This window comes from Anopheles merus, chromosome 3L (assembly GCF_017562075.2).
Source record: "Anopheles merus strain MAF chromosome 3L, AmerM5.1, whole genome shotgun sequence".
In the NCBI taxonomy this organism is placed as follows: domain Eukaryota; kingdom Metazoa; phylum Arthropoda; class Insecta; order Diptera; family Culicidae; genus Anopheles; species Anopheles merus.
This window is the reverse complement of record NC_054085.1, coordinates 9,168,792-9,189,469: the sequence shown is the minus strand read 5'-3', so window position 1 is coordinate 9,189,469 and position 20,678 is coordinate 9,168,792. Positions and strand designations below refer to the sequence as shown.

The following is a 20,678-nucleotide window of genomic DNA, read 5'->3' as shown; positions in this document are numbered from 1 at the left end:
GTGCAAGATAAGAAAGCGATGAGAGCGTTTCATTGGCTTACGATCGTTCAGTCTCTTTCCGATCCTCACGTACGATGCCGCTTCTGCAATATGTGCTCTCTCTTTCTTCACGCTGCAATACGTTCTGCTGAGAGTTGCTGAGTCACCAATCACAGAGAAGGAGAGTGAACAAAGCTGTGATTCCAAAGCGAGCCACACAGCGCCCAGAATGTTAAAGCTATCCGTTGATTTTATTAAAAATATTTGTCAGTTACACATACGGTTTTGGTTAGAGTTCTTTATAAAGGTTAGTAGAAGAATACAAATCAATTTTAATGGTTTGGTTGTAGTATTGATGGTTCTGAGGAAAGAGCAACCGCTGCTAACCCAATAACCATTCCAGCTATTGCCGGTGATGGTTTTGCTAAGGCGAATGAAGTCACCGCGTGGAAGAGTGTTATGGCAACAGGCCGGGTTATTACGTCCTGCGTTGACTATTATATTTATTAGTTTTATATTATTAGTTTTATTATTATAACTATAATTATACACATTGTTACATACAATGATACACATTGTCTTTAAATAGAAACTTATTTGGCAACAACTGCAACAACTGTAACATATTGCCAGATGTTATCGGTAACAGTCAGATAGAATACCTTAAACCACAAATTAGTTGCATGTGTACCATTACTTTCTTTTATTACCAAAAGATTCTCATTTGGTTTCACGGATCATCATTCTTGAGTATGCCAATCCCCAGTACCTTTTGTAAGTGTTCCAAACAATATTTTCTCCTTCCACGCTGTTTTTGTAGATTCCATTCAGATTTGAATTATGACATCCTTTGTACCACCAAGCGCCCTTCCAATATCTAGCACAGTGTGTAGTTGAAACGTCATTATCCCTATCAACCGTTGAAAACTTCATATCCTTGTGGTAATTTAATGCATCTCCTGCCGTTCCCGTGTACGATCCCAGCTTCGTTAGTGGATATTGTTCAGCCTCACTGCCAATCGCGAACTCATCATACCGTGCGTATATGTAGTTTCCATCGAAGTCTTTCAGCTCCACCATCAGCTCGTGCTTTCGGGCTGATGTTACGCGATGCAAATGCTCCAACCCGAGCCAAAACTCTCTACACATATTTCCGAACCCGTTCCTATACTCTGTCCAGTTGCGGAAAAAGTCCACCGATCCATCGTAACGATACTGGATCACTAGCCAACCTCCTCCGAAGGCAGTCTGTGCGCAATATCCCAGAAATGGTTCATCATTCTCGGTAGGTTGTATTAGGTATTTGCCCGATCGTTTCGATAGATTTTCTTTGCACGATTCAAACGAAATACTTTGAAAATCTAAGCCAGAAATGGTCATATACCGAGCAAGATCATTCTTTGATGCTAGCAGTTGCATTTCCTTCCTCATGTGTGTGTTATTGGCGTTAAGTGCTTCAGTAAGCGCTCTGTTCGATCGAGTCTGGAGATCGATGAGCTTCCGATCCTCCTTCATGGCGGATTCCATTTCGTCCAGCTTTTGCTCCAGGTACTCCAATTGTTTTGCAATCAGCTCGTATGCAAAACTTGATTCATTCCTACCTTTGACGTTGTGATGATTGTCGCCGCGACTTGTTTGCGAAAGGAACAAAACCAGCAGTAACGGCATAATCACCTTCGAAACGCACATCTTGCACAAGTACCAATCGCCACGCTATCTATGGAATGACTTTAATGAGCAACGATTAATGCAGCTTCCTTTTATACTGTAAACACGAAGAAAGTCATGGGAAGAAATGCTTATCAGTATTGCAAGTGATGCAAACCATGCAAGCAACATAAAATAGCATTTCCATGTACAAAGATGAACATTGCCAATAAATAGAACCAAAAGAATTAAAAAAAGTAAAATAATAAAGAGCACTTATTCTCAATAGTGTTTCAAGTTGAACTGACTGAAAATAAAAACGAATAAATATAAATAAATAAATCATAAATCATCATCATGCTATTCGTGATGATTTATGGGTTCATCGATGTCAAAGGTCAATAAAGTTATTTGTAATTCAAAATAAATCTTTTTTTTACACCATGTCGAACTTCTAGCAAATAGAACGGTTGAGTCATCATATTTCTTTTCGTGTTTTTTTTCTTTCTGGGGTTTCCCATGTTAAAGGTCAATAATGTTATTTGTAATTCGAAATGTTCCTTTTTTCCATTCATACTCCCTATCGCTTGCGTTAAAGTTGCAAATCAAAACACAACCACCAAAACCAACGAAAGCCTAACGCGTATCAGTCGCGTGCAGCAATTAAAGATTAGTGAAATGGAGCTAGATGCTCGTGCATTTTCGACAAATCGCGTGTGCCGAAACGTTTTGTGCTAGCTTGTTATCTGCTGGTTCTGCAACGCATTTTTTTTTGTTTGTTGTTTGAGCAGCAACTAGCAGCCATCTGTATGAGCCATCTGGGGGAAATGAGTGTCAGTTTTGTGGTTGGAGTTGCAACATCGTACCAAAGTGGTGCATAAAAACAAATTAAGTGTACACAAACTCTTCGTTACCGGCATCGAATCGTTGTTAACATAGAAACAACGAGAATAGAGAATTGAACATAGAATCAAAATTTTGCTCATGCGTGCGAGTGCGTTTATTTAATGGAAACTATAATTCATCACCGTTACGTCTCACGAATCATCATTCTTGAGTATGCCAGTCCAGATTTTGGCTTGTAGCCACCCCAAAGCATAGTTCCTTCACTCACATTGTTTTTACGAAGTCCATTCAGAGTAGAACTGAAACATTTGTCGTACCACCAAGCTCCCTCCCAATATGCAGCACAGTTTCCACCTCCAAAATCATTGTCCCGATCCTTAGTCGAAAACTTGTGGCCCTTGTGGCCAATCAATGAGTCTCCTGCCGTTCCCGTGTACGATCCCAGCTTTGCTAGCGGATATTGTTCTGCCTCACTACCGATCATAAACTCATTATACCGTGCATATTTGTAGTTTCCATCGAAGTCTTTCAGTTCTACCACCAACTCATACTTTCTCGCTGATGTCAACTGATGCAAGCGTTCCAGCCCAAGCCAGAACTCTCCATCCATGCTGCCAAACCCGTGACGATACTGGGCCCAGTTGCGGAAAAAGTCCACCGATCCATCGTAACGATACTGGAACACTAACCAACCTCCTCCGAAAGCAGTCTGTTCGCAATATACCGGGAAAGGTTTATCGTTTTTGTTAAGCTGTAATTGGTATTTTCCCGATCGCTTCGATAGAATCTCCTTGCACGATTCAAACGAGATGCTCTGAAGATCCACGCCCGAAATAGTCACAAATCGTGCAAGATCTTTCTTTGACGCGAGCAGTTGGATCTCCTCCCTCAGTTTTACGTGGTTAGCGTACGCTGCCTCAATGAGCGCCATGTTTGACTGAATCTGTTGAGCGAAGGACTTCCGATCCTCCTTTATAGTAGATTCCATTTCGTACAGTTTGTGCTGTAGGTACTAGTGTTGGCCGTTCCGGTCCGAACCTAGTAAAAAAGTTCCGTTCTTTATGTAGGCCGTTCCGTTCCGATCCTTTATACAAAATCGTTCCGTTCCGTTCATTCCGTTCCGTTCATTCCGTTCATTCCGTTCATTCCGTTCATTCCGTTCATTCCGTTCATTCCGTTCCGTTCCGTTCCGTTCATTCCGTTCCGTTCCGTTCATTTCGGTCTTTCCGTTCTTTCCGTTCATTCCGTTCCGTTCAATTCATTCTTTCCGTTCACTCCGGTCTTTGCCGCTTCAATATTGTTAGCAAGGTGCTATCGTTCGTGCGTTCCGTTCTTTGAAAAAACCGGCATTGGCCGGCTGTTGCTTGCTGCATGCAAGATACTTGTTCACTCTTTCTCGCACACAGTATGTGTTGCCTGTGCACTCTCCCATGCTCACAGGAATATTCATCGCACTTCGTCGCGTATCGTTTATAAAAATCGTGATAAGCGAAACCAAAAATGGTGTTGCATTTGGTATTATGGTGCAATTTGTAACATCTATTATACTTTTTGTTATAATTTAGCTTATCTTAACTAGACAAATAATTATTATAAAATTTAAATCTGTACTCATATGGCAGAACTGGTTGGAAAAAATGTATTATAATATGTGAGTATGAACAACGAAGAATAAAATGTATTTATTTTTTATGCCACGATATCCACTTGATCCATGATTCCAATATTTAGCCATTCGATTCGAAGCATTCTGTTCCATTCGACAATCGTTTGAGTGCCGTGATGTTGTAAACGATTTATGTAAAAAAAAACTATTTGTTTTAAGTAGTAAGTGAAATTCAAATAATTAGTCAATCTCGTGATACAATCGTCAACTCGGACCACTCAATAACTTCGGCATGGGTAAAATCCTCGAATGGATCGTGCCCCCATACGCTGGGATGATTATCCTGCTATGGGCATTTAAGTTACTGATTGCCAAGCCTATCAGTGGTACAGGAAGGCTTTGATCGAAAATGGTCGTCGCATCTAAAAAGTTAAAAAATGCTAGATAATAAATGCATGCTTTATATTAGCACAGCTGGTACAGCTTACTGGACATAGATTGAACCCATCTAGATTTGGTGTCAGATATGATTTCAGATTGAAGAAACGCCTTTTTATATCCTGTGACGCTAGTAGTGGATTTATCCATCTCGGTCCCCTAAGCGGAGGTTCGACATGGGGCCCCAAATCGTCCCCCAAAATGTATGCAAAGTAGGATGTGTAAACATCCAGCGCAGTTTCATTTCAAGCGCTTTCATTCAATGGTTTCCTTAAAATTCGCTAAAATACACCCTTTTTTGCAACTGTTACTCTGTTCCTATTTTTTTATTTTTTTTTATTTTAAAGAACAAACATCTCATCCTGAATTCGTTAACGATAAATTTTCTTCTGTCCTTTAATTTTTTTATTCTTAAATATTGTGGAGAGCCGATTGGACTTTCAAATAAGAGGGAGATTCAAATTAGAGAGGGTGAAAGTGAAAGAATAGTTAATACAAGCCAGAGAGATAAAATATTTAGTATGTAACCTCGACTGTTGTTATAGGAAACTGCGAATACAATTGTAGATTGGATCATACATCATTAACTGAGGAGGATCTAACGGTAGGCGGACTAGACGATCGCCTGGGGCCCCGTAAATCGGTAGTCTATAGTATGTTGTGTGTATAAAAGTGGACAGAGAGTGACAGCTCGAAGGGACTCCGGAAGGGTGGACGTTGAGACCCCGAGGCTGGCAAATAATTTACACCTACTTCCCCCTCCCCACATTTCAAAGCTTTCGCAATGAATTATTTTGTCCGCAAAACATAACAACAGACGTTTTAACATCAAGCTTATTCAAGTCGTAAGTCTTGTGGATTAACTAACGCATACGGTACGCAAATATCCGGTACATAAATCGCTATGTTTCGCGGATGAGCATTCTTGAGTGTGCCATACCCTGCCAAGATTTATTGTAGTGGAACCAGGTCATTGACTCTTCAGTCACATTATCTATACGCATTCCGTTAAGATTTGTATGCGCACAGAACCCGTACCACCATCCTCCTTGACACTGGTTAGCACAATCCGTAGTTTGCCATGGATCATTGTCCCGATCCTTCGTCGAAAACTTCTTGCCCTTGTGATACAACAATGAGTCTCCTGCCGTTCCCGTGTACGATCCAAGCTTCGTTAGCGGGTATTGCTCTTCCTCACTGCCGATGGCAAATTCACTATACCGCGCGTACTTGTAGTTTCCATCGAAGTCTTTCAGCTCCACCAGCAGTTCGTGCTTTCGCAAAGAGGTCAACTGATACAAATGCTCCAGCCCAAGCCAGAACTCTCCATCCATGCTGCCAAATCCGTGCTGATACTCGGCCCAGTTGCGGAAAAAGTCCACCGATCCATCGCAACGATACTGGATCACTAGCCAACCTCCTCCGAAAGCAGCCTGCTCGCAATATCCCAGAAATGGCTCATCGTTGTTACTTGGCTGTATAACATATTTTCCTGATCGCTTTGATGGATTCTCATAACACGAACGAAACGAAATACCTTGAAGATTCAAGCCAGATTTTAGCATTAACATTTCTAAATCTTTCTTTGATTCTTGTTGTTGTATCTCCAGCTGCATCTGCGCATATTTTTTGCTGGCGTTTTGTTCAGACTGTATTTTATTCAGCCGAGTCTCTAGCGTCATGTAGTTGTGGTTTATAGTTTTAACTAGTTGTTTAATGGCACCATTAATCTCAGTCAGCATCTGATCGGTTGATTCTCGATCCTGCTTTATCGTGGCATTAACCTGTGCCTGTAGCGCAGTAATGTTTTGATCCAAAGTTTTACTCAATTGGTTGACGCTTCCATTGATGGTTGACGGTAACTCTTCAAACAGCTTCTCCAGATGTGATAGCTTTTGATCGATTGACTCTCGATCCTTCATTATGGTAGACGACTGAATCTGTAGCGCAGTAAGGTTTTGAGCCAATGTTTCACTCAGCTGGTTGATGCTTGCCGGTAACCCTTCGAATAACTTCTGCTGGTGCAACATCTTCTGGCTGATTGTTTCTTGAACCTTCTTTATCGCGATACTGGACTGAATCTGCAGAGCGGTGAGATTCAAGCCCATCATATCCCCCAACTGACTGATAGTCAGCTGTAAACGATCGGACAGGATCGCATGAAAAGCGAGTTTCTCGTCTATCGACTCTCGAATGTGTTCCATGCTCTGCAACATATTGTTGATCATCTCAATGACATCGGACTGCTTCTGCTCGATCTCGTTAGCTCTTAACAGCAACTGTTCCAGCGAGGTTTCCTTTGTGCGGTACTCCTCGTCAGCAAAAGAGGGAATAGTAACGTTTTGTTCATCACCATCAGCCTTCACTGTGAATACCAATAGCACAACAACATATACAATAGTGTTACAAACGATCATCGTGATCTAATCACTAAACCTGAGATGACTTGTTCATTCAAAGCACTAGTTGATACTAAGAAACGACTCTCGCCACTCGTATTTATAATAGTTGTGCCTGAACTAGATAATCTTTATGCAAAACAACAAAATAAAACAGCTTATCAATTTGATTACTGATTACATCAAATACCAGTTTAGACAACTGCTGTGCTCAAGATTGCAAGCGTATCATAATTACGATTGAAGTTCGTCAATACTAAATCGTCAACACAGGGAAGGGAATTCCCACTCGATTCATGTAGATGGAAGAGCAGTACGAAATCTCTTAAAATCAAAGCTCATCAGATAAAGAAAATGAAACTCTCTCGCTCTTTCTTTCTCTTGTACGATTAAATTTGTCTATTCGACGAAAGGTCATCAACGAATAGGAAATTCCCGCGGAATGTAAACAGATTTATGAAAGATGATCTTTATGCTACATCACTTCTTCTTCTTCTTCTTATTTTTATTCTTCGTTTATAAATAAAAATGAGCGGTTGTTTTGTATTGCATTTGTCCGCATATACAGTTTTGCATCACGCAATAACTACGGTGTTGATTTGAACCAAATTTAGCACATAGACAATGATTTTTTGAGCTCCTTTTACCCATACACCCTTTTCCGCTCCTTCCCTTTCCTTTTTCTAGAGGGTTCTTGATCGTTGTCCGTTCGGACAGAACAGACCACCCTTTAACGTGTCATATTTAATTGTTATAATTGATATTTTAATGTGTTAATGAAAAAGAAACAGTACTAAAGAACACAAAAAACTTTGAAAAAGAACCATCTTGAATTGATGCGTTTCATTTTTTTCTTTTTTTATCAAAATAATGAATGAATTGAGTCCTTGACCGTCAAGACCGTTTATCCTGGTGCATGGGTAAAACGAGAAAGTTATGCAATCCCGTGTGAAATTGGGTAAAACATGTAGTATGCAATAAAGTTGTACCTCACCAGTCTACAAGGCTAGGCGATCGTACTGTAGTCGTTGTGTGTTTTTTTTTTACTGAATAATAATTGGATTGGGTGGTGCTCCGATATTTGACGTCCCACGTGGAAATGCCGGCGTATATGTGCTTTCGACGATCCATTCTAGACCTGATCCCACGACAGATATGTTGTTAAGTTTTGCAACTTGATTGTACATCAGGACCAGCTCTATTTTAACGTAAAATAATCATTTATAATTTCCCAAATAATAAACCACACACAATACAACGTAACAACTCAGTTTAACACTAACGATTAAAAGTCTATCAAAAGTCTTGCAGTTACCAGTTTATGAGAAGTGAAACAATCACATTAAGTAAGCAACACTTTTTCTTCTATTTGGCGTAAACGTCCTACGCGGACATGCCGGCCTATACAGGCTTTCAATACTTTATTCAAAATACCACGTAGCGTGATAGTCAGTCCTTACTTCGGGGAGACGGGTCCATTCCGGGCTTGAACCCATTACGGGCGTGTTATTGAGTCGCTCGAGTTGACGGCTGTACCACGGGACCGCCCAAGTAAGCAACACTCTTGAGTTAATTATGGCGTTACGTCGTTACAATAGCTTATAGCACTTATTTGACTACAACTCTTCTTTGTTATCCTTCCGTTCGCTAATCTTACATTCTATTCAATCTTCTTCCTTGTCCGCTTCCTAGTACAAGCATTGTGGTAATTTATTTAAGGTCTTTCGTCAGGTATAGCTTAGGTTTCCGTGTAGGATAAGAATGTTGTTAAACCGTCAGGCGGATGATAATAATCAATAAACAACCAAACAATCAAATGATTCGAGGTACTGAAATGCTTCGCATCTTTTGCTGATACACTTTGTATTAAACGTCTCAAAACTATTAAAATCTTATTACGTAGTTTAATTCAATCGATTTTTTTTCGATTTCATTTATTGATACAAATTACATTGCTCCGGTCGCTAAATTTCGCGTATCATCATTCTTGTGTACGCCATTCCTGTAAAATGTTTTAGGGACCAATGCATGGATTCTTTCTTATAACTATTGACATAAACTCCGTTAAGATTAGAATGACCGCATTTGTTGTACCACCATGCTCCCTTCCAAATGGTTGCACAGTTTCCACCGACCCAGCTATCATTGTCCCGATCCTTCGTGGAGAACGTATCGTCCTTGTGGAAAGTCAAAGCGTCTTCCGCTGTTCCCGTGTACGATCCCAGCTTCACTAACGGATATTGTTCAGCCTCACTCCCGATCGCGAACTCATCATACCGCGCGTACTTGTAGTTTCCATCGAAGTCTTTCAGCTCCACCAGCAGTTCGTGCTTTCGCAAAGAGGTCAACTGATACAAATGCTCCAGCCCAAGCCAGAACTCTCCATCCATGCTGCCAAACCCATTCCGATACTCGGTCCAGTTGCGGTAAAAGTCCACCGATCCGTCGTAACGATACTGGAACACTAACCAACCTCCTCCGAAAGCAGTCTGTTGGCAATATCCCAGGAAAGGTTCATCGTTTTTTCTAGGCTTTATTAGGTATTTGCCCGATCGCTTCGATAGAATCTCTTTGCACGACTCAAACGCAACACTTTTCTTCATTCCTGATTCTAGTACCTCAAGTATTTTATAGAAATTGACCAACCTAGATACTATCAGGTGGTACTCAACACTTGGCAGAAACGAATATCTAACAAATTTTCCGTAACAAACAACCTGCGTTCCTTGCGTACATATCATTACAACCACCATGTATAATAAAGCTTCGCACACGTTCATTGTAAACTAAAATAATGCACAACGTTTCTATTCGCTAGTTCCTACCAATAATACTGAGCAACGGTTAATGCAGCTTACTTTTATAGGGGTCTAGTCTGGAGTAGATTACTTTACAATTTTAAACAAGGGCAGAAGAGCTAGTCGGTTTTATAACAAGCAGTTAGTTACAGCAGTTAGTAAAATATAACACTGATTACATCAAATATCAGTTTAGGCAACAAATGTACTAAACATTGCAAGCGTATCACTATCGCGATCGAAATTCGTCAACACTAAATCATCAACAACGGGCATGGAATTCCCGCTCGTTGCATGCAGATGCAGGAATTAAATTATAAAGGTACCGCCCATCTTGTACAAGAAACTTTACCCCATATCTCTGCGCCTTTGTCTATAGCACTATCTCTCAACTTCGCTCGACACGTAAACAAGAAATAGGAAATTCCCGCACGAATCAAGCTACTATGCGATTGATTAAATTATCTCGTAAAGCCATACTCCATATGTAACAAAATTGTACCTTGACTGCACGTCAGTAAGTCCTCGGTGTGCTTACTTGCGAGAGCTATGAGCAGGAAGGCTGGTGGCGAACATTTAACCATCTCTATGACCAAATTTACACCTTCATCTCTACGACCGGCATACAAATGTATGCCATACATTTTGTAAGAGAAGTAATTATTTTTTCAAACTAAAACTTTAATAACTTTTGTTGTATTGAAAGTTGAAATTTCAAAAATGTTACAAAGGTTAGGTACATTAATCTTATTTACGTAAGTGAAGAAATGGGATTGTTTTTAATTCTCGTTTACTATTTAAAATATATATTTTTAGTTTGACAATCCGCTTGTTAGATGGATGTTTTTTTCGGCTGTTCTTTGTAAAATACATTGAAAGTACATTTTTCCATTCATATTTCAGGCGATTTTTAATTAAATATTCTTTTTTTAATTGTCTTATATTGTTTTAAAGTCAATACTATACAAAATATATGCTTGGAATGTACAATTTCATAAACATAGAATTACATTACATACATCTAGCCGGTCTCATGGTGCAGTCGTCAACTCGTACGACTTAACAACATGCCCGTCATGGGTTCAAGCCCCAAATGGACCGTGCCGCCATACGTAGGACTGACTATCCTGCTGTGGGGGGGGAGGGGGGGTAATCCAAAAATCATTGAAAGCCAACCCCATAAGTAATACAGGCAGACCTTGACCGACAACGGTTGTTGAGAAAAAAAAGAAGAAGAAGAAGAATTACATAAACAATACAACACTTTCTCTGTTGATATTTTTTTCATAATTGAAATATGATAAGAAGATAAGCACATTTGAGTAAAAAGTAGAACATAATCTATAATTAAATAAAATACGCAGTATTTTATACGTTTCATGTTTTATTTTAAGAAATAAAGTTAATAATAAAAAAATATGTTTGAAAACATTTGTTTTTTGTGTTATTAGAATTTCTGATTTTCTATTCATATTCAATCAAAATTATCAGAATCATGCATGAAGTGCATAATTACTAATGCATTTAATATGGTGCAGCATTGAAGGCTGCCCATGAAAAAAATTGTTGCCATATTTTACAAAATATTTTAAAAAGAGTAAATGACACTTTAAAATTCCCATTTCTCCACAAAATTAAAGTAATGCCATTCTTTTTTTTTATTTGATATTCATTACATTAAAAATTATTGAACTTTAAAATGAATAGCTATCACTTCCCATACAAAATGTATGGGATACTCGGGGTATGCCGGTCGTCCAGATGAGGGGTATAAAAAGAAAATATAAAAAAAATATTTTGGAATTTTTACAAAATATGTTTATTCTGTTCTCTTCATAAACATTTTGTTTCCTAAAGATACGTCAAAGAAAAGGTAGCTACCATTTTTCAATAAAAAGTTATATCAGTTTGAAAATGAAAATCATACACGGGTATCCGGTCGCAGAGATAAAGGTTAAAAAGACTCTATTACCAGGCTTACCCGTGCTGGTTCGTTTGTCGTGAAACAACTTCCTTTAAAGTTGAATTATTTGGATCTCCTTGCGATAGCCCCTAACTCTTGTCGCTTATACCTCGCTTTATGTTCCGTCTCGGCCCTTACGCTCCAGAGCTCCCCTCTACATTGAATTTCGCCGAGCCCGTTACGGCCAAAATGACCACACCGATCTCTTCGACTACCATATCCCACCTTTCCGTTTCTGCTCCTCATTCTCAACACTATCATCCGTCCCACTCCATAATTCGTTAACCCGGACATTCCTTCCTCTGCTTAGTTTTTTAAGCCAAAAATTGTTAAGCCTTAGGCGGACAATTTACAAAATTAAATAAATAGATAAACATTTATTTAACATTACAATTTTATTTAAAGGTATACCTTGCAGAATTACTATCACTTCTACAAGTTGCAAGTTGCAGAATTGCTATCACTTCTATTCGCATTCAACTGAATAGTACTAATGTACAATCAAATGTGTAAGTGTCAACCTCGAAAGGACGTTTGTGCCTTACTTATTCATCATCATCTTCTTCTTCTTCTTCTTTTACTTCAGCTTCGATTGTTTTTGAATTTTAATTGTTCAATACCAATTTACCCTAACGTTACCTCAAACAATGGTTGAATTTATTTAATCAAGTGGTTGCATGGACAACTGCGGTAGTGACCGGTAGTGAGTGATGAAAGTGACGCTAGCAATGGCCTTCACTTCATATCATAGTAGCATTTGTGCCTGTAGCTCTGTATGGATTTGATTCAAAATTTCACTCAGCTGGTTGACACTGATTGACTCTGTAGCGTTGGAAGGTTTTGAGCGATAGTTTCATTCTTTCGGAAAATACTTCGACTGATGCTTGATGTTGACTCGTGTGATAGTTCTCTCAACTGTGATAGCTGCTGATAGACGGACGGTCGTTCCTTCATTACGGTAGACGATTGACTCTCCTGTGTCTTAGTCATAGTTTCACTCTGCAGATTGACGCGTCGGCGGATACTTGATGTTGCTCCTTCTGAATGGTACTTCAGGGACAAATGGTGGTGATCTACAGACTCCAGTTCCTTCATCCCGGTAGATGAATTACTCTGCAGCGAGGCACGTTTATGAGCCAAAGTCTCACTCTGATGACAGATGCTTAATGTTGATCTTTCTGACTGCTCCTCCAGGTGTGATAGCTGGTGATACCCTTCTGACTGCTCCTCCAGGTGTGATAGCTGGTGATCGAGGGACTGTCTTTCCCTCAGGATGGTAGACGAATAACTCTGCAGCGTGGCACGGTCATGCGCCAAAGTCTCACTCTGATGACTAATACTTGATGTTGACCCTTCTGACTGCTCCTCCAGGTGTGATAGCTGGTGATCAAGAGACTGTCTTTCCTTCAGGATGGTAGACGAATAACTCTGCAGCGTGGCACGATCATGCGCCAAAGTCTCACTCTGATGACTGATGGTTGATGTTATTCCTTCTGACTGCTCCTCCAGGTGTGATAGCTGGTGATCAAGAGACTGTCTTTCCTTCAGGATGGTAGACGAACGACTCTTCAGCGTGGCACTGTTATGAGCCAAAGATTTACTCTGATGATTGATGATTTCGCTGATATTTGATGTTGACCTTCCTGACTGCTCCTCCAGGTGTGATAGCTGGTGATCAAGAGACTGTCTTTCTTTCAAGACGGTAGACGAATAACTCTGCAGCGTGGCACGATCATGCGCCAAAGCCTCGCTGTGATGACTGATGCTACGGATGATGGTTGATGTTATTCCTTCTGAATGCTCCTTCTTGTCGATCATTGGTTCAACATTCTTTTTCGCGAGATTTGATTGAATTTCCAGAGCGGTAAGTTTCTGGCCTATCATATCCCTCAGCAGGCTTATGGTCATTTGTAATCTCTTCGATAGCCTCTCCTTGTATGTAAATTTCTTGTCGATGGACTCTTGATTGCGTTTCATTTGCTGCAATATTTGGTTAATGATCTCAGTAATATAGGACTTTTTCTGTTTGATCTTGTAAGTTCGTAACAGTAGTTGTTGCAGCCAGACTGCCTTTGTCCGGTGTTCAACTCTATCTCGAGAAGGTACTGTAACGTTTTGAGCATCAGTTTCCACATGGAATATCAATAGCACAGCAACGTATAACAAAGTTGTACACATGATCATCTCGAACAAAACTCAAGACCTAAGTTGATAACTAGTTCACACAGAGTATCATACTGATACTGGGAAACAGCCAGCCTTGCCTTGCTTTTATATTGAACTAGCTTAGAGTAGAAGAACTTGTAGAAAAAACAACGAACGAAGAACTTATCAGATTTATTATTATTATTGTTGCTAAAGACTTTCATGATGCAATGATTACTGATTACATCAAAATCATGATTAATGTTCGTAAATACTAATTCGCCAACAACTCTAAAGGCAAATCTCTTTGGCAATCTCTTTGAAAAAAGTTCATACAGTAAAGGCAATCTCACAAAGATCTCACTATTCTTGGTTATTGAAATGATCTATGCTCTAGTGCTGTCAAAATGATTCGTCAAAATATATAGTGGATTTTCCACCCGACACAAACAAATTTCTGCATGAATGCAACATTTCTTAAAGCCGCAACGCATCCGTAGCGATGCTGTACCTCATTAATCCCCCCGTGTAGTAAGCTCAACTACCTCCTTAGACACTACCATCTCGCTACGAGTGAAATTTTAGTACTTTGCCGCATCCAGCGGTTTGATCAATCTTCATCAATGCAAAAGATCTAGGCAGCTAATTGATTTGTTGGTGATAAGACGGTTTTAAACCGTGATTGCATATGCTCTTCTTTATCACTAATTCATTCAAACAACTCGTTACCACGAAATAGAAATTTCCCTCCCGGTGCAAACAGATTTACAAACGATTGAGTGATTAAGATTGATCTTTTAAACCTTAACTTTTTCTGTAACAGAATTGTACCGTATCAGGTTATTTGTTGCCATTCCATAATCTTTCGTTACTGCCTTTGGAGCAGTTTTTGCAGCATCAAGTGACTTCCTTCATTATTTGTATGGTAAAGCGTCCATAAAATCGAAAATATGATGATTGAAAACCATCATTTGGATTTGAGAGAGGTTTATGCAAGCTACGCAAATTTACTAAGAAGTAAACAATGTTTCTTTCGTCCCGTTTCGTTACAATAAGTACTATCGATCCTGTTTTAAACATAACTTACACATCACACTGAATAAGCAGCTGTGTGTGTGCGCGCATTTTTATTAGAGTTAAATAAAAAAAGGGCTGTTTGAATAGAAGAACCGTTTGCATTCTACGTTAAAAACGGTAAGCGCATCCTGCTAAACGACCGCAGGACACAATTTGAGTGAGTGAGTGTGTTTAACAGCATTTAAACGTGACGAGCAAAGATAACATATATGTGTAAAAAAAAGACGGTACATCAAAAACAGACTATCAGAAAGGAGTGTTTGCAGCGTCAGAGACGCCACGAGAGAACAACACAGATTCGACAATCTACTCAAACACGATCGTATCGTTGTCCTCCACCGAGTAAAAGTCCAAACTTTTGCCATGGTTTTCGAGCGGTATGCGCACCTTCCGCTTCCGGTCGAGCAGGTACAGCCGCAGCGAGGACGTACTGTCCGGCAGCCCGAACAGCTTCACGATCAGATTCTGCAGCGTGTGCAGGTTGATGCGCTTCGGCACCTTCTTGTCCCGCCGCTCGGCCGTCGTTTCGTTCAGCAGCTGCAGATGGATCATGTTCGTAACCTTGCGCGTGTCGGGTAGAAACTGCTCCGGACTGCCCAGCCCTGAAAAGCAAAACAACAACAAAAATGGTGAATCGATTGTTTCCGGTGGTTGTTGATAAAAAAGGAAAGGAAAATCAAAAATCACTTACGCTCCATCACGCGCGGATACATGCGGTGCGATTTGAAGAACGCCTTCAGCCGCTGCGCATCGTTGCGCACCTCCGCCCACTGGTTCGCGTACAGCTTCCACATGTCGCACTCGGAGTCGCGGCGCAGCTTTTCGCTGATCGTGGACCGGTTGAACATGCGCAGGCCAGCGATCGAGCCGACGATGCGGGCCACCGTCTCCTCGTAGCTGACGGACGGATCGGGATCGAGCGTGACGTGCTCGAGGCGGGCCAGCTTATCGAGCTCGTTGAACGTGCTGCACTGGTCCTGGAGCGGATTTTCCCGCAGATAGATCGTGCGCAGCTGCCGGAACAGGTCCACCTTCTCGTTGTGCGGACAGTCCTCGGAGAAGCGCACCTCCCGGATACCGTTCCCGTTCAGCAGCAGCTCCTCGAGGGCGGGCAGTTTGCCCAGATTGCGTACCGACTCGACGTCACACACCGAGTTGTTCTGCAGATCCAGATGCTTCAGCCGGCTGAGCGCTACAATGTACGGTGCCTCGTCCTCGACGTACCCGATCTCGTTCTGCTCGAGCGAAAGGTACTCGATCGCGGGCCACATGCGTGCCAGCCGTACGACCTCACTCCACGATCCAAGCGCACAGCTGCGTAGAATGATTTTGCGAATGTTTTGAAACTTCTGCGCCAACATGCTGATCTGCTCCTCGTACGGATCGACAAACCGGTTGTTCCTGCGGGCCGATCGAAAACGAAATTTTGTTAATATTGCACTACACGGCTAAGGCTTCCTTCACTCACGATAGATTTAGTTCCTGCAGGGTCGGTATCTGCTCGGCAATGCTCGCCACGACGGTCCAGTTCCACAGGAGCGTCGACGACACGTCCAGCATCTGCAGGTTGACGAAGCTGCTCAGATCGCCGGCCGCATTCACCGGACAGTAGCGCACCGAGACGTCAACCAGCTGCTGCAGATTGCTCTGCTTACCGCCCACCTTCTCCATGCCGACGATCTCGAACAGCGGTGCATGGAGTTGCTTCTGCACCGCCCGGATCATCTCCGAGTCGAGCCGCAGCGTGTCCTCCGTGCTGATGTACTTCTCCGTGATGGCTTGCTCGAGCGTTTGGAATTTGGCGAGCTTCTCGCTGCGGATCATCGAGCCTGCCTTGGGAGATCTGACCATAAAAAAAAACCGGAGCCATATAAGGGAGATGGATGAGAAAAACAAACGCTGTATCAAGTTCACCGTCGCAAATGTTTACGCTTGATCAACCCGTCACCAATGGTTACGGGTCGATGGCTACAGTATGGTGACGTCGATGAGTCACCACCACCGTCGCCCCATACGCTACCTCGTCTGGAAGTACTGCACCCCGTTGACCGAGCCCGAGTGTTTACCCCGCTCCGGATCGTCCCATTCGATGCCAATCCATTCGCCTTCCGTGTTTGGCACCTGTGTTGGGGTGAAAATGGACCGAGAAAAACGGAAACTTGTACACATCTGCAAACTTTCCGTGTGTTGCTTCACACACTGCACGGGGGGGATGGATTGTTGCTTACCTCGCCCACGTATCGAACCGTTCCGAAGTGCTGGCCCACTTTAACGCGCACGCCGTGCTCGAGATGATTCTGCAGTATCATGGCGGCCGGGACAACCTGAATTTGTACTTCACAGAGCCGTGCGACTAGTGCACGGAGGAAATTTGTTGGTGCACTTGCTGGGGAAAAACACCAAATCTATCGTTTGCTCCGCTGCACCACGGCGCGACGATGACTTTTACTCTGTTGTGAGTGGAGCAATCAACACAATGACGGAATGGATGGTTGTGTTGAATGATGGAAGAGACGAGTAAAGGGAAGGAATAAGAGGCAGGCGCGAGGAATTGTTTTCGTTGCAGTCAAGGCGAACTGGCCCGTATGTCGAAGCGAGCAGAACGATATTATGTACGGTTGATAGAGCGAGACAGGCTGTGTGCTGTCAAGTTGACATTGTGCAACTATCGCCCAAGTAACAAATTTGCTACTGTTTTGATAGCGCAGTGTGTTTCGGACAGTCTGGGAAAGGTTGCAAAAATGAATCGATTTAAAAACGAATTTGTTTTCTTTCTTTTGCATACTTTTACTGGCAAAAAAGGTAAAATAAATATTTTTAAAATAAATATTTGCCTATATATGCATGTTTATTTTTTCTGATACAATTATTCGCATTATGAAAATTCTCTCTCTTCCCTACAACTTGTAGTTCAAGAGGAAGAAAAATTTCTATGGAATCAGTAAATGGATCGGTACACGAACTGTACCGATTTCAGGATCGAAACTGGTTCACGCTTGGAAGTAATAAAATCGAGGACTATTTCAATACCGATGTGGATTCAGTATCAGTTCCAAGGCCGATTGGATTTTTTGGTGATTGGTTCCAAGACAGGCATGAGTTTAGTATCCGTTCCAGGACATCTATGAATTCGTGACCTGTTCGATCGGTTCCAGTAGCGTATAGCTTTGTTAACAGTTCCAGAATCAGTATGGGTTCGGTTTCAATTATATAACTGGTTCTTATATGACTGGTATGGGTTCGAGATTGGTTCGACGGCAGGTATTGGTTCAATATCAGTTCCAATGATCTATTCTACGACCGGTAAAGGCTCGTGATCAGTTCAAGGATCGGTTTTGGTTCGTAAATGGTTCGTGGACCAATGTGGGTTCAGAATCAATTCCACGACTAGTATGAGGGAATCCTTAAAATTTGATTGCGCAGCATTGTGTCTGAGCAAAATTGATTACTTTTGAAAAACTATTAGCAAAAAATTAAACAACTTCATCACACTTTGCGCTAGCGAATCGAGCTTAAAGATCCATAAAGACATCATTCATAAAGTCATTCAAATTGATAACAGTGATCTGTCTAACATCGTTGAACTCAACCAAATGACAAGGAATGAAAAATATATGACGACGAAGACGTAGACAAATGGACAAAAAAAAAACAATTTAAAAAAACTTGGAAAATAATATTATTAATGATTGGTATATGCTGGAAACAAAGCCAAGTTTCTAATGGAATTTTCTCTACTAAGAAATCTATCAGAGAGCCAAACAACCAACAAATTGGACACATTTCCCTTCAATGTAAAAGCAAACATAATTATAAGTGTAAAGCAGCTTTTAAAGCTATTTTTTATTTGACTACCCAGAAACCCAAGCACCGAAAAGAATACATAAAATGAGACGATAAAAAAATTTAAAAAACAAATCCGTGTTATGTACCAGATGCTGCTACGAGGGGCACTTGCTGCTCAGCGCAAAGCGTTTTAATAACGTTTCTTTAAAATCCTTTTAAAGAATGTAACAAAACCTTGCGCTAAATCAAGCAAGCAAGCAAGCGATGCGCTTCCCCTCCGTACGAAAGTAAATCCAATTGCAAGTACAAAAGCAAAACATGTCACACCCTACCGGGCAAAGTGCAGACAAAGCAAACACACAACCATGTTTAACTAAAGCGCGACCAGGTGCAATCTAGAGCTTGGATTTACTTGGGGTAGCAGCACTGGCGGCTAATTGTCAGGATGGTTCCGTGTCTTCGGGCTGGTTGCCCGCGGCCGCTGCATTGCGCCCGATGCTTCGCGTGGTCGCCTCGTACCGGATGTTCATCGTGTTGGCATTGCCCGGTTCCAGCGTGTAGCCGATCGATTTGTAGAAAGGTATGAGCTTGTCCTTGCAGTCCAGCGACATCTTGTAGCAGCCGAGCTCCTTGGCCAGCAGGCTGACCGTGACCACAATTCTGTGGATTTGAAATGGAAAGAAGACACACATTAATCTTAGCACATTAATCATCTGTATAAGCGCAATTACAATTTTCCCAGCTGCTTGCCACGGTACGTATCGTCCACAACGACATCCTCGAGCCGGCCCCGGGTTGCACAGCCGTGTATAAACTTCCGCTCGAGCACCAGCGTTGCACTGCCAATGATTTTGTCGTACCGCGTGTCGACAATCACCGTTACGTAGTAGTCGCCGCTGGCACGCATTTGTGCAAAGCGATCTGTGCAAAAAAAAAGGAGAAAGGAAGGAAGGAAGCAAAACAGTTTAATGTCATGATCACGAAACAACAGTTGCTGCTGCTGCTGCTGCTGCTGTTGTTCCCCCTTTCACTTACTGAGAAATTGTGTAAGCGAAACATCGCCCACTTTCGTCAGCTGGGACAGAATTTGCAGGAAGCCGCGATGGAAATCGCCAGTTTGCAGGGGTCGCACCTTCAGCCAAACTTCGCCCGGTGCGGCCGCCGAGATGCGCGGGTTAAAGTTAGCGGGCGAATCGAAGAAGTTTAGGCTGAGCAGCAGTGCCGGATCGTAGAGGGACAGTTCCTCCTAAAAAAAGGGAAGAGTAAGAGAGAAAACAGACACACACAGACACATAAATACGTATGAGACGCATTGTTTAGAGATAACTGGCATTGTTTAGATAACAGTAAGAGCATCCAGCCACAACATGATGGCCACTGAACCGGGAAGTTATTCGCTTGACCTTGACCGGATCACGTTGCTGGTGACTTTCGCTAATGTTTGGTTTCATTTGGTGCCACGTACTGCTGGGCTACACTCACCTCACCCACCGGACCACCCATCGTTGAGCAGAACGTGGTTCAAACTACGAAGCGCAAATGTCTGGCAAACCACGTTGTTCACGTTCACTTGAAGAGCATGGTTTGCTTGATGGCAACACAATGGTTCCCGTTTTTCTACGGCCACAGATACTTCCGCCTTAATATGTTGCCAGCGTGGAATGGGCTGTGCTGTGAGCGCGACTTGGGCAGAGAATGGCCAATCGGCTTGCTAGCACTGGGCTTGCAAAACAACTTTCTCTTTGGCTGAAGCCGACACTGACTGACAGGTATGGAATGCCGTTCTCGGCTTGTCAACCACGTAACCGTTTGTTTAAAGGTGGGTGGTCTTGTGATGTTGTGTTGAATGCAACAACAGAAACCGTTTCGATTAATCAAAGATAATCTTTCTCCTTAAAAATACAATATCACCGCAGAAACTAGAACCTGCAGTAAAAAGATAAGCAACTTATTCAGTTTGTTTACATTTACGTCCCAAGTAGCAGATTTGGTGA

General features: G+C 41.9%; 6 protein-coding genes across 6 annotated transcripts; all 6 read right to left on the bottom strand.

The window, feature by feature from the left end:
* Nucleotides 1-564: 564 nt before the first annotated feature.
* Nucleotides 565-1,697, bottom strand: LOC121599361 (fibrinogen-like protein A). The gene has a single exon (XM_041927098.1). The coding sequence runs from the start codon at nt 1,666-1,668 to the stop codon at nt 700-702; it is 969 nt and encodes a 322-aa protein (XP_041783032.1). The 5' UTR covers nt 1,669-1,697; the 3' UTR covers nt 565-699.
* A 911-nt stretch (nt 1,698-2,608) lies between these two features.
* On the bottom strand, nt 2,609-3,470 carry LOC121599478 (ficolin-1-like). Its single transcript, XM_041927312.1, has one exon. It carries the CDS (start codon nt 3,458-3,460, stop codon nt 2,657-2,659), a length of 804 nt encoding a protein of 267 aa, XP_041783246.1. The 5' UTR covers nt 3,461-3,470; the 3' UTR covers nt 2,609-2,656.
* A 1,273-nt stretch (nt 3,471-4,743) lies between these two features.
* On the bottom strand, nt 4,744-6,933 carry LOC121598923 (techylectin-5B-like). The gene is made up of 2 exons (XM_041926297.1): nt 6,924-6,933; nt 4,744-6,881 (listed from the first exon to the last, which is right to left on the bottom strand). Exons 1-2 carry the CDS (start codon nt 6,931-6,933, stop codon nt 5,419-5,421), a joined length of 1,473 nt encoding a protein of 490 aa, XP_041782231.1. The 3' UTR covers nt 4,744-5,418.
* A 1,862-nt stretch (nt 6,934-8,795) lies between these two features.
* On the bottom strand, nt 8,796-9,765 carry LOC121599495 (ficolin-1-like). Its single transcript, XM_041927339.1, has one exon. It carries the CDS (start codon nt 9,693-9,695, stop codon nt 8,880-8,882), a length of 816 nt encoding a protein of 271 aa, XP_041783273.1. The 5' UTR covers nt 9,696-9,765; the 3' UTR covers nt 8,796-8,879.
* Nucleotides 9,766-14,886: 5,121 nt separating this feature from the next.
* Nucleotides 14,887-17,486, bottom strand: LOC121599414 (tubulin-specific chaperone E-like). The gene is made up of 5 exons (XM_041927207.1): nt 17,127-17,486; nt 16,919-17,019; nt 16,367-16,741; nt 15,590-16,299; nt 14,887-15,500 (listed from the first exon to the last, which is right to left on the bottom strand). The coding sequence occupies exons 1-5, from the start codon at nt 17,205-17,207 to the stop codon at nt 15,205-15,207; spliced, it is 1,563 nt and encodes a 520-aa protein (XP_041783141.1). The 5' UTR covers nt 17,208-17,486; the 3' UTR covers nt 14,887-15,204.
* Nucleotides 17,487-18,708: 1,222 nt separating this feature from the next.
* LOC121599416 (probable glucosamine 6-phosphate N-acetyltransferase) lies at nt 18,709-20,546 on the bottom strand. Its single transcript, XM_041927210.1, has 4 exons — nt 20,167-20,546; nt 19,720-19,930; nt 19,416-19,605; nt 18,709-19,344 (listed from the first exon to the last, which is right to left on the bottom strand). Exons 1-4 carry the CDS (start codon nt 20,185-20,187, stop codon nt 19,125-19,127), a joined length of 642 nt encoding a protein of 213 aa, XP_041783144.1. The 5' UTR covers nt 20,188-20,546; the 3' UTR covers nt 18,709-19,124.
* Between the last annotated feature and the right edge of the window lie 132 nt (nt 20,547-20,678).

What these genes read in the sequence shown, in the direction of transcription:
- LOC121599361 (XM_041927098.1), bottom strand. Translation starts at nt 1,668, where the DNA reads ATGTGCGTTTCGAAGGTGATTATGCCGTTACTGCTGGTTTTGTTCCTT.
- LOC121599478 (XM_041927312.1), bottom strand. Translation starts at nt 3,460, where the DNA reads ATGGAATCTACTATAAAGGAGGATCGGAAGTCCTTCGCTCAACAGATT.
- LOC121599495 (XM_041927339.1), bottom strand. Translation starts at nt 9,695, where the DNA reads ATGAACGTGTGCGAAGCTTTATTATACATGGTGGTTGTAATGATATGT.
- LOC121599414 (XM_041927207.1), bottom strand. Translation starts at nt 17,207, where the DNA reads ATGATACTGCAGAATCATCTCGAGCACGGCGTGCGCGTTAAAGTGGGC. An exon ending in GTGCAGTACTTCCAGACGAG is followed by an intron (nt 16,742 to 16,918) that starts GTAGCGTATGGG and finishes TTTTATGGTCAG; the next exon opens with ATCTCCCAAGGCAGGCTCGA. An exon ending in CTGCAGGAACTAAATCTATC is followed by an intron (nt 16,300 to 16,366) that starts GTGAGTGAAGGA and finishes ATCGGCCCGCAG; the next exon opens with GAACAACCGGTTTGTCGATC.
- LOC121599416 (XM_041927210.1), bottom strand. Translation starts at nt 20,187, where the DNA reads ATGGGTGGTCCGGTGGGTGAG. An exon ending in TTCGCTTACACAATTTCTCA is followed by an intron (nt 19,606 to 19,719) that starts GTAAGTGAAAGG and finishes TTTTTTGCACAG; the next exon opens with ATCGCTTTGCACAAATGCGT. An exon ending in GGCAAGCAGCTGGGAAAATT is followed by an intron (nt 19,345 to 19,415) that starts GTAATTGCGCTT and finishes TCAAATCCACAG; the next exon opens with AATTGTGGTCACGGTCAGCC.